This window comes from Maniola hyperantus, chromosome 22 (assembly GCF_902806685.2).
Source record: "Maniola hyperantus chromosome 22, iAphHyp1.2, whole genome shotgun sequence".
NCBI lineage: Eukaryota > Metazoa > Arthropoda > Insecta > Lepidoptera > Nymphalidae > Maniola > Maniola hyperantus.
In genome coordinates, this window is record NC_048557.2 from 11,129,302 (window position 1) to 11,141,771 (window position 12,470).

The window sequence follows — 12,470 nt, forward strand, 5'->3', positions numbered from 1 at the left end:
TTTTTATATTCCCCTTTCCTCTCCAACTAGGAGGGCTGATGATGATGACATCATAAAAACAGCAGGGAAAAACTGGCTGGATCTCGGCAAGAAGAGAGAGAAATGGAAGAAGTTGGAGGAGGCCTTTACTCCGAGAAGGGGCCCATATCTCATAACATACGTTTTTATTTTACATTTTATTTTTTGTTTTTGTTATATGCATATAAGACAAACTCTGTACTTATCTACTAACTAACAATACCTACTAACAACTTAGCAATTTAAGAATACAGAAATATATTGTAACTAGCTTATGCTCGCGACTTCGTCCGCGTGGACTACAAAATTTCAAAACCCTATTTCACCCCCTTAGGAGTTGAATTTTCAAAAATCCTTTCTTAGCGGATGCCTACGTCATAATAGCTATCTGAATGCCAAATTTCAGCCCGATCCGTCCAGTAGTTTGAGCTGTGCGTTGATAGATCAGTCAATCAGTCAGTCAGTCAGTCATTCAGTCAGTCAGTCAGTCAGTCACCTTTTCCTTTTATATATATAGATTAACGAAACTAACATCATTGTGAACTATAATGCATTAAGGAGTATGGGAATAAACGGCTTTTTTATTTTTTATTTTTATTCCTCTCCAACTAAGCGTCAAGCTTGTGCTAGGAGTAGGTACGACAATAGTGCAACGGGCGGGGTTTGAAACGGCGACCTTTCGGTTTTCAGTCCACTCCTTTACCCGTTGAGCTATTGAGGCTCTTATTGTAATTATTGTATAATTGTAAAGTTTGAGTTAATTGTAACCTTATTTCAACTGTATGTTTTGCATCGGAATTGCCGTCATCATCATCATCATCATCATGATCAACCCATCGCCGGCTCACTACAGAGCACGGGTCAACTCTCAGAGTGAGAAGGGTTTTGGCCATAGTCTACCACGCTGGCCAAGTGCGGATTGGCAGACTTCACACACTTTTGAGAACATTATGGAGAAATGTTTTCCTTCACCGTTAAAGCATGTGATATTTTAATTACTTAAAAACGCACATAACTCCGAAAAGTTAGAGATGCGTGCCCGGGATCGAACCCCCGACCTCCGATTGGAAGGCGGACGTCCTAACCACTAGGCTACCACAGCTTCTCACGGAATGTTTACAAAAATTAAATCCACACGGACAAAGGTGTGGGCGTCATATATTCATACTAGTACCTATTATAAATGCGAAAGTGTGTCAGTCTGTCTGTCTGCTAGCTTTTCACGGCCCAACAGTTGAACCGATTTTGATGAAATTTGGTACAGAGTTAGCTTACATCCCGGGGAAGGACATAGGCATTTCATCCCGGAAAATCAAGGTCAATCAGGTCCCACGGGAATTTTAAAAAACCTAAATCCACGCGGATATTGTAGAGGCATGCGGCCTCTTCTAAGACTGGCAGCTGTAAAGAAGACATTTCACATCGCAGCTGCCACTTAGAACGGAAATTTGAATACGGAGCGATTCGAAAATCCTGCGGCCCTGGGCGAAATCCAGGGACCACATTCGCTCCTCAGACACCAAGACCGACACATCACTGTCGAGCACCGAGCTCCAGCTTTCTTGATTTCGTCTGGTCGGAGACAACCAGTTTGTGTTTTAAATTATATAGAATCGTCGATGTATATAATCAATTTGCATTGTACATAGCTCGCGGAGTTTTCCGTTAGGAGTGAGTTACTTTCAGCACTACCATCGATGTAAATCTAGCACATGAAACTATCCTGAATTATATCTTGTAAATATGTGAGCAGCCGTTTTATTCATACACCGTGCTACCACAATATCATGTAGTTTTCTTATAATTTTCAGATATAGCAGAATCCCTGATCTGTGGCTGGCTTGACGAGCTGACGGCGTGGCTCAGGAGGCAAGTGTTTGCGTACTTCGAGCAGCTGTCCAAGCCCAGTGCCAATACTGATAAGAAACTGAGGGAATTCAGTATCGAAGAGACCTGCCGAGTTGTTCTGGACAAAATGCCAGGTGAGAACTTCGTTTTTTTAGGGTTCCATACCTCAAAAAGAAAAAAGGGCGGTTACGCACTCATCCGATACGAGTCCGTGAAAATACAGTACGCGGCAGAAAGTAATGTACATCGACCTTTGCAGCAGTTTTGTAAAGCACTGTCTCTGTCGTTGAGACTGACAAAACGTCATATACAGAGACAACGCTCTACAAAGCGGAAATGTCATTCTAAAGGCCGATGTACAGTGCGACAAGGCTATCTTGGCGCGTGGCGAAAATCGGAACTAATGTTGCCGCTAAGTGTCACCTTTGTTCTTGTTTGAATATTCTAAGCCTTTGTTCTCCAACAGCGCCCCCCTGTCAATGTCATTCAAATGCCAAAAGAGCCTTGTCGCACTGTACAATTCTTTCTTCCGCGTACTGTACTTAGTAGATAATCAATTTACTTAAATCACATGTAGATGGCGCTGTCCTGCATTAGCTTGCACATAAAAGTATTATGTCTTGTACGGAACGGTCTTTGTCATTTCGTCATTACGTGACAGAGAGAACCATAATATATTAACTTCTCTTGATAGAGTAAAATTTTTATTAATGCCTGTTATCTGCTCTCAAAAAAACCCTAAATAAATTCATTACCTAATTGTTTTTTTTTTTCAGAAACGTACTTATTCAGCGAGACGACTCTCTCCAAAGCCATCGAGCTGGTCATATCGAGCTTCAGCCACGAACAAGTCAACAGAGATGTCATCTTCCGCGTCCTGGACATGTTGGTGGTGCACTTCAAGAAGTCCGCCGGCCTGCGGAACCCCTCCTTTGATAGCAACTAACTACTAGCTAAATACTCTCTCCGAAGCCATCGAGCTGGTCATATCGAGGTTCAGAATACTCTAAAATTTAGTTGTGCTCAGAATCAGTACCAGTGGACACTTTTCGATCTCAAACAGCTTTAATTATTGTTTTTAATTTTCCTTTCTTAGATATATCTAAGTAACTATACCAAAGATGTAATTCTAATAATATTATAAATGTGAAAGGTGTGGATGTTTGGATGTTTGTTACTCAATCGCCGCATCTAGTGGAAACATTTATATCGCTGTCGATATATTTTATGTAATAAATATAATTTTAATTAAGCAGTAATTAGAATGGGTTCGAAAATAAAACATGTTATACCATAAACCATTTGTTTTATTTATCATATTAACATTATACAACATACGTTTTAAATACATTTATATCACAGAGGTTGTATGTTACATAAATATAAATTACAAAATAAAAATATTATAAAACTAACCTATAAATTCATAACGTTATTTGAGCTTAAGGGCCTGCGCAGACGACGGACTATTGTCTGTGGAGGACAAAAGTCCTTTATCAAACTTACTGCTTTCCACAAATTATCAATCTGTATTAATTTATATAGTGTTGTAGCTGTGACGTCACCTGGGTCTCAGCTGAAAATCAGCGCCCTGCATTTTAAGCGTATTAGCGCATATGTTGCAAGACTATCCTGACCTGTATGTGTACTTTTTGCTGTCTGTGTCAACTGTCATGTCAAAAGTACAAAAAACTGCCATGTAAAGTTACGTCAAAAGTAAGTTTTAGTCTTTAATCTAAGGGTAAACCGTACTTTTGACATAGCAGTTGACACATAGAGTAAAAATAGCGAGTGAGTTCTCAAAATGTATGCTTTATACACCCGTTTAAGGTGGAGTATTGTACAATTGCACATTAATTGAAAATATATTCATGTACAAATGTACATGAATATATTTTCTTCCTTTTTGACTACGGTGTTTTGCCGTATTAGATGCAGTTTTTTAAGTTATACATTTTCGTCCTCCGCGGAGTATTAGTCCGTCGTCTGCGCAGGCACTAATATTAAGTACAAAAATATATTTGTCATTTTATGTCTCTAGCTACGGGTGAAAACATACTGTAAGACACCTTAAATATTAAGAGACGGTTTTTAGGGAGGGTTAGAGGACGGTTTTTAAAATTTGAGGCGACTATTTTAAACTAGCTGATCCGTCCGGTTTTGCTCGGGTGAAATTTGATATCGTCATCATCAACTAATAGACGTCCACTGCTGGACATAAGTAGGTCTCTTGTAAGGACTGTAGCTTTAGTTTTAAGTTTGCGTAATAATTATCACCACTATATCTTAGAAATCCAACATCTAAGCATCGAAAAGAGTAATTTATTACCTATTTTGAATAAATCATTTGACTTTGACTTTGACTATATAGCCACGGCTTAAGCCTCCCTTAAATAAAGATCTTGTCAGTTCAGAAACAAAACATTCAAGAAAGGATTTCCCACTACTAAATTGTAGACTTTCGACAACCTCCCTGGCGCAGTGGTAAGCGCTGCGGTCTTATTAGTGGGAGATCCCGGGTTCGATTCCTGGCAGAGGTTTGGAATTTTATAATTTCTGGTCTGGTCGGAGGCTTCGGCCGTGACTAGTTACCACCCTACCGGCAAAGCCGTGCCGTCAAGCCATTAGCGCGGAGTACGATGCCATGTAGAAACCAAAGGGGCATGGGTTTAATAAAAACGGCCATACTCCTTCCAGGTTATCCCGCTTCCATCTTAGACTGCTCGTCACTTAACACCAGGTGAGATTGCAGTCAAGGGCTAACTTAAATCTGATTTTTAAAAAAGACTATGGACAACTGTAATATAAAATGGGGCCAATTCTCTGGTACACAAATTTCTAAACTAAACTAAATTAACAGGTCTAAATGTAGTGCTGTCCTTTTCCGCAAGCAACATTATGAAAGGGATAGCAATAGATTTAGACGTGCCATTTTAGTTTAGTTTAGAGATTGTGTACAACAGAATTAGCCACATTGTCTTTCATTGCAAATTATTTTAACAAAAAGTTAAATTGAGAATCTTTCAATTTAGTTAAGTACTTACAAAGTTAAGTTTTGTCATGTTATTTGTTCAAACGTTTACTTTGGCTACTTATACAACTAACAATCATTACATTAATAATTATTATTATGTCATTTTACAGTTATACAACTAACAATCATTACATTAAATAATTATTATGATGTCATTTTACAGTTATACAACTAACAATCATTACATTAAATAATTATTATGATGTCATTTTACAGTTATACAACTAACAATCATTACATTAATAATTATTATGATGTCATTTTCAAATGTGAAGATCATCGACTAAGTTGCGTTGAAAAAATCGGTCAAGTGCGTGTCGGACTTGCACACCAAGGGTTCCGTAACATCGTACATACATAACTCGGCCTAAAATCGTATTTTTGACATGACAGTTGACACATAGAGCAAATATGGCGAGATCTTTCTCATAATGTGTGCACTATATATAACATTTGGCTAAGCTAACAGTGATCTGATGAGGCTATCACAATGAGGTGATGCTGTCGAGCTCGTCGCTGGGTGGCCGCGGGATGCGGGGCGTCATCTGAAGGTCATCCGTGGGGTCCAGGATGCTGGTCCTCTCCGTGAAGTTTAGGAACATCTGGAAAACGAAAAAAATATCATTTTTTATCCCTTCGGAAAGTTGTCACTAGAACAGATTTTTAATTTTAACACTCAACGTTCTCAATAACAAATAGATCGCCGTTTTCAATAGATATTTGTATTCACCCTCAAGTTTCCGCCCACTTTTTTTCAGTATTTCAGTACCTACCTCAAATTCAGTTTATTTTTAATTCTTTATTTTTTAGCCAAATAATTATACAATTTTACGCTTGACATCCAGAAACTCTCTTGAGTTTATATGAATGTTGCACATTCCATCTTCTCTCGTTTAAAAGTATTTAAACGAGAGAAGAAAACTGAATTTGAGGTACTAAAATACTAAGTGGGCGAAAACGTGAAGGCGAAGACAATTTTTGGTTACCTAGTAAGGTACCCATAAATATAACAAAAAAAAAAGGTACTTATTTAACAAGAACGAACCTGATCGAGCGAGCTCTGGTTAACGGTGTAGTCCTCGATGTCGCAGCTCATCTGCAGCTCCGCCATCAACGTGAATATGTCGCTCAGCTTGCTCACCGTCTCTTTACCGTTCACTGGAAATACCAGACAATAGAGGTGAGTATACTAGTACAGTTCTTGCAATTCACGAAGGCTACTGAACTTTAGTTGTGGTAACGTCGTTTACACGGTCATTGCGTAAGTGTGCGTGCATGTCGGACCAATCAGTCGCGAGCAAGCGCTCGCAAACGCACACATTTAGTGTACCTTACGTATATTGTAACTCAAGCATGAGTGTCTCGCCTTTATTTTATTTATTTATTTATTTTACACTTTATTGCACACAACACAAAGTAAACATTGAAAAAACACAATACAGGATCTTAATCTAATAGCTGTAGCATGCAAAGGCGGCCTTATCGCTAAAGCGATCTCTTCCAGGCAACCTTTGACGAAAGGAATCACGAAAGCACGGGTTGGTGCGGCAGCCGAAAATGGCCCTAGTTATATTATATTATTATAAATTAGACTACATACACAGTACATTCTAATAATACACAAATATATATAAATATATATACCTATATACATATCTCTATAATATACTACATAATTCTGTTTACATAGATAAATAATAGTTCTTCAAACGATTTTTGAAGGAGTTTAAGGATTTCGCCTGACGTATTTCAGCTGGGAGAGAATTCCAGAGATCGACACTGTTAGTGGTGAAAGAGTTACCATAGTAGGTATACCGTGCAGCTGTGTGGAGTCATAAGCTTATTGTCGGTGCTGGAGCGGAGGGAGAACTGATTGTTCTCACCAAGAAAGGAAAACCGTTCTTTTAAGTATGATGGTGTTTGAGCGCCTTTGTGAAATGCATGAATATATATAAGTCCCGCAAATTGCTATTACGCTGGAACCATGTCACATTAACATCGAAACGACGTCATTTTGACGTCAGCCGAAATGAAAATGTACCATCAGCCCATATTAGCCCGCTTCCATCGTAGACTGCATAATTACTTACCATCAGGTGAGATTGCCAGTCAAGGGCTAACTTGTATCTGAATGAAAAATACCAGGGATATAAGTACCAGTGGCGTGTGTGGGTATCAGGAAGTGCAGCGCCGCGTGGTGCAGCACGCGCAGCTCGGCGTGCGGCGCGCGCGCGTGCACGCGGCGCCACACGGCGCGCGGCGCGCCACGCCGCACGCGTGTCGCCACCACGTAGCCGCCGCCGAAACTGCAACAAATTCATATAGTAATGAAGCAAGTGTTATGCTTGGTTGTTCGCCCGAATTCTATGGGGATCCATACAGCCAATTTATCCCGACAGGTGGCGCATAAGCGAACTGGCCATAGAGGTAGTAGGTATATCACATAGAGATCATTCATCCAAGGTATATCATGTATGGAACTGGCTATACTGAGCTGTCAAATGCCATCATTTTAATTTACGAGCTTCCAGGTATGATAAGTCCCGCAAATTGCTATTGCGCTGGAACCATGTCTCATTAACATCGAAATGACGTCATTTTTACGTCAGATTAAATAAAAATATACCATCAGCTCGAAATTCAAATCAAAGTCAAATCAAATCAAAGTCAACATTATATTTTGTTTGTTTTGCCGGACCTCTTGTGGCGCCCTCTGAGATCAGTTTTGCCTGTCTATCCCAATGCCCATGGAATTCGGGCAAACGACCAAGTCAGAAACAAACCACCAGACGTTACTTATTTTCTGACTTCTTGCCCTATAGGGTCTCTGAAAACGCTTACCGCTTCAAGCACTCGTCGAGCGGCGCCAACGCGCACAATCTCCCCGCCTTTAGCAGCGCCACGCGTGCGGCGAGGCGCCGCGCGTCGTCCAGCGCGTGCGTGGACAGCACCACGCCACGCGACGTCGCGCACGCACCGCGCACGCCGCGTGACACGCACGCGCGGGAACTTGGGTCCATGCCGCTGGAATTAAAAATCGTACATTACTGTCCAGGCCGGAAATAAAGCTATTTACGCCCGAGTAATAATGCAAGGACAATGGCTAAGCCGAGGACTTCCAACTAACCGAGGTCTTTAATTGCTATTTCAGCCGAGACTTGTTTAGTAGGTAGGTATACTATTCTGCCATTTGCGAGGAAATAATAAACAAATGAATTCAAGAAAAGTTACACTGCAGATTGTACAGTTAGACAACGATAACATTTGTAATTAAACACTTTTGCCAAGTAAAAAATAATAATAATAACTCTTCTTTCGATACGCGTCAAGAAAGGCAGGCAAGAAATAGAGTATACCTGGTAGGCTCATCGAGCAGCACTAGTGGAGCGCGGCCCATGAAGGCGAGCGCAGCGCAGAGTTTCCTTTTGTTGCCTCCACTAAGGGACCCGCTGCGTACTGAGCCGTACTTGCGCAGCTCGAATAGCTCCACTGTCCGACGTATTACCTGAGAATATGGAAAATGTATTTGAGATCTTTCATAAACCCTAGCTGGAAAATTCTTCCATCTCCTCTCTCAATAGTGAATAGGCATTTTCTAGACAAGCGCGCACCATCTTAGGCTGGATCATCACTTGCCATCGGGTCTGATTGCAGCCAAGCGCTAGTCTATAAATTAAAAAAAAGTGACTAGACAGAAAATCTTCAATTATTTTGACATAGTTAGTTACTAATAAACACCAGACTTGATTGCAGTGATTACTAAAATCATAACTAGATAATATCAGAATTAGTAATTGTATCTATACTTGGATGTCAAAATATGGGCACTAAATTAATTTCAGTGTTCACACGTTAGTCTGGAGAACCTAGGTAACAAATAAAAGTTAGCCAACTTACTTCTTTCTGGTCGGTGATTCCCCTCAAGTTGCAGTACAAGCGTAACGTCTCTCTCACCGTCAGAAGAGGATCTATCGCGTCACTTTGAGGACAGTAACCTGTAGGAACGGAAAGCCATTATAGAAAATAACCGGTCAAGTGTGAGTCGGACTCGCGCACAAAGGGTTTTTTGTAAAAAAAATTGACTTGCATGGCGGCTATTTTGAAATTCGCCATCTTAGTTTTTTATTATTTGCTGTTATAACGGCAATAGAAATTCACACTGTAAATGTCTACTCTCTTATTACGGTTTATGAGACACGCTGCACGCGGCACGCTGACAGACAGACGGACGAACAGCAGAATTGCTTCGTGATTTTTCACTTGATTTTTTTCACATGCGTCATATGAAATGGTCTATCTCTGTGGTATTGTAAAAAAGAAGATCGCTTCGGAAAATAATGTAAATCCAGCGATATGGATAGGTATCTACAGAATTTGTAACAAGTGCTTCAAAAGTGGCCCGAAAAATAAAAGGAAAAATAATAAATACTAGTCTTTAGACTTATTGCTTAGGTGCTTTTGATCTCATTTTTAATTTTTTCTATCTACCAATCCACACTTGGCCTCGTAGTAAGAAGTGAAGCTTACTGATCAGTCCCTGGCAGAGGTCCCTCGACGAGACCTTCCGCGCGTGCAGGTACACCTGGCCGCTGCTGGGGTGCAGCTGCCCCGTCAACATGGAGAACGTGGTCGACTTGCCCGCGCCGTTCTCTCCTAGCAATGCTGTGCACTAGAAACAGATTTAGGTCTTGAGATTTCAATACATCTACAAGTTTAAGTATACAGCGGCTATCTTGGCGCGTGGCGAAGATTGTTCTTGTTTGAATATCTTGTTTGTATATAGTCTTGGTTCTCCAACAGCGCCCCCTCTTTCAATGTCATTCTGATCTCCTCATTTCTGATTTGATCACGTAGAGAAACTCCAAGCATAGCTCTCTCCATCGCCCGCTGAGTGACTCTGAGCTTTCTTGTGAGGCCCATAATTAGCGACCATGTCTCGGATCCATCAGTACCCTTATTATAAATGCGAAAGTGTGTTTGTTTGTTGGTTTGTCCTTCAATCACGTCGCAACGGTGCAATGGATTGACGTGATTTTTTGCATGGGTGTAGACCAAAGACCTGGAGAGTGACATAGGCTACTTTTTATCCCGGAAAATCAAAGAGTTCATTTCAATTTCAAGTATATAATAGAAACTCCCAATGACCTGTCCTGGTGGTATGCCCAGCGTGAGTGCATGCACGGCGACTCGCTGGCCGTACTTCTTGCGCAGGCGCACGCACGCCGCCACGTCCTCCGACGTACTTATTGATCGCTTAATCGATCCGCTCTTGATTACGTCTTCCGTATCCACGAACCCTGTTTGTTAAAGTAAAAAAAATGGTTCAAGTGCGAATCGGACTCGCACACGAAGGGTTCCGTACCATCGTACAAGAAATATAAGAAAATGGTCTCCATGAAAGTTTAGAATTTTTTAAAATTTTTCAAAACTTTCATGGAGACCATTTTGAATTTTTTATTGTTAGTTATATAAATAACATATAGCGGTAATAGAAATATACCTTCTGTGTAAATTTCAACTATCTAACTATTACGGTTCACAGCGCCCGCTGACAGACAGACAGACAGACGGACAGACGGACAGACGGACAGACGGACAGCGGAGGCTTAGTAATAGGGTACAGATTGGTTCTTAACATTCGCAACCTTCTATACCCAACAGTGGGATATCAATAGGCTTGATGATAATGATGATGATAAGATAATGAAATCACTGTCTTACCAACATTAATGGAACCGTCTTACTAGAATTTCTTAATTTCTTACAAGCATTAATGTTACTGTCTTACCAGCATTAATGTTAATGTCTTACCAGCATTAATGTAACTGTCTTCCCAGCACAAATGTAACCGTCTTACCAGCATTACTGTAACTGTCTTACCAGCACAAATGCAACTATCTTACCAGCATTAATGTAACGTCTTACCAGCACAGTAACTGTCTTACCAGCATTAATATTGCCGATGGTACGCAGCCGCAGTGGCTGCAAGCCGCCGCGCACGCGCGCCGCTTCCGCCATTACTTCCTCCACTTCTTGTTCTTCTCTGTTCACTATTTCGTTGGAGAACTTGTCCTTTGAACACAGCCTTGAAAATAATTATTATTAATATTAAGTATCAAAAAGATTTTTTTTTTCAACAAAGTCTTACAGCATAAAAATGTTGCGCCATAAAAAATAGCACCAAAAAAAGGGCAATAGGTGAATATTAAGCACCTGAAACAGCTGAACAGTGCTCAGTAGTGAGCCGGTTGATGATGATGAAATACTCTCACCTCATGTGGATCCAGTGAAAGCAGTCGTATTCTATAGCGAGGTTGAGGAGCAGCAGCACGGTGCCGACCAGCGCCAGCGCCAGGTAGTGCAGCCCCACCACGTTGGTGGTGAGCGGGTCGCGGTACGTGTCCATGTTGAACTGGCTTAGCACCTGAACAAGGAAAACCAATTTATTCAAGGGGCGGACCAACAAATTCCTAAAAGACCGGCAACGCATCGGCAGTTCCTCTGGTGCTACAAATGTAATCACGTAACATCAGGTTACCCGCCTGCTCGTTTCCTTGCTATCTCTATTTTTAAAAAAACAATAATTACGACCACATCATCTTCGTGGTAGGCTTCTATACCGAATCCGCCTGGCTAGCGACCTCACTTCAGTCGTAAGCAGCCATAAAGCATCCCATGCGTTCCAGCTGCGAGCTGGAGAGCCAGCCACAAAGTTTATGCCATTTGAGAGGATAGGAAAGGGGAACCCCTTCCTATCCCCTCAAATGGTATAAAGTTTGTGGTACATTAACCTAGAGGCCCTGTACTAAGGGTAGTTAGTACAGAGTCGCACATTAAAATTCTTTGGACACGTCTCCCGGCGTGAGAGTGACTCCATCGAGCGTCTTGTCATGCAGGGCAAGGTGGAGGGCACCAAAGGGCGAGGAATGGGCCGACCAAATTAGGTGTGTTGTGGGCGGTCCTTTGCACGAGTGTATCAGCTTGTCGAAAAGCAGGGAGAAGTGGCGAATGCTCGTGAGGCGTATAACATCTGCCCTCAAAGACGTTGCTTTGTGATGACCACGAGCGCTCTGTCAAGAGTGCTATCACGAAGAAGAAGAAGCTAGAGACCACCAAATTATTGAAAAGTCGGCAACGCATTTTCGGTTCCTCTGGTGCTGCAAATATGGGTGGCGGTAAGGTGACCCATCTCCTCATTTGTTCAGAAGCTCAGCTCCAAGTCACTCAGTGGATGGTGGAGAGAGCTATGCTTGGAGTTTCTCTACGTTGTCAAATCAGAAATGAGGAGATCCAGAGAACCAGAGTAATCAACATAGTCAGTTCGTTCGTTCGTTTGCCAAACTCTAATAGGAAAATACTTGCCTCGGCTTGTATTGTATTCTTGGCGATTTCGAGTAAACCATCGCCGAGCGTGAACTGTGGACTCAGCAACAGAATTTTGTGTAGCACCCAACGAGCGTTGTCTGTGGTCTGTAAAGACAAATAAGTTTGAAATGGATTGGAATAAGTTGGCATAGCGGACGGACGCGCACTATGATTGGCGGAAATATTTTCGCGTCATTCAAATATA

General features: G+C 41.4%; 2 protein-coding genes across 6 annotated transcripts in view; one reads left to right on the forward strand and one right to left on the reverse strand.

Moving 5' to 3' along the window:
- LOC117992749 (uncharacterized) overlaps positions 1-12,470 on the forward strand; it is a 229,281-nt gene that overhangs the window by 18,036 nt on the left and 198,775 nt on the right. For 3 of the 4 annotated variants that reach the window (XM_069506190.1, XM_069506188.1, XM_069506189.1), the window contains 2 exons: positions 1,830-2,000; positions 2,643-3,158. In XM_069506190.1, coding sequence (XP_069362291.1) covers positions 1,830-2,000; positions 2,643-2,812 — 341 coding nt within the window. In that variant the 3' untranslated portion in view covers positions 2,813-3,158. Of the gene's footprint in view, positions 1-1,829; positions 2,001-2,642; positions 3,159-12,470 lie in introns of those variants that run through there. The other variant, XR_011238049.1, reaches the window with a different exon arrangement.
- Positions 3,159-12,470, reverse strand: part of ldd (lipid droplet defective) — a 77,611-nt gene continuing 68,299 nt past the window's right edge. For both annotated transcript variants that reach the window (XM_034980464.2, XM_069506143.1), the window contains 12 exons: positions 12,263-12,370; positions 11,173-11,324; positions 10,846-10,985; positions 10,046-10,197; positions 9,428-9,569; positions 8,798-8,895; positions 8,257-8,405; positions 7,742-7,924; positions 7,058-7,206; positions 5,946-6,058; positions 4,828-5,502; positions 3,159-4,663 (listed from right to left, as the gene is read on the reverse strand). In XM_034980464.2, the coding sequence (XP_034836355.2) occupies positions 5,386-5,502; positions 5,946-6,058; positions 7,058-7,206; positions 7,742-7,924; positions 8,257-8,405; positions 8,798-8,895; positions 9,428-9,569; positions 10,046-10,197; positions 10,846-10,985; positions 11,173-11,324; positions 12,263-12,370 (1,503 nt within the window). In that variant the 3' untranslated portion in view covers positions 3,159-4,663; positions 4,828-5,385. The remainder of the gene's footprint in view (positions 4,664-4,827; positions 5,503-5,945; positions 6,059-7,057; positions 7,207-7,741; positions 7,925-8,256; positions 8,406-8,797; positions 8,896-9,427; positions 9,570-10,045; positions 10,198-10,845; positions 10,986-11,172; positions 11,325-12,262; positions 12,371-12,470) is intronic.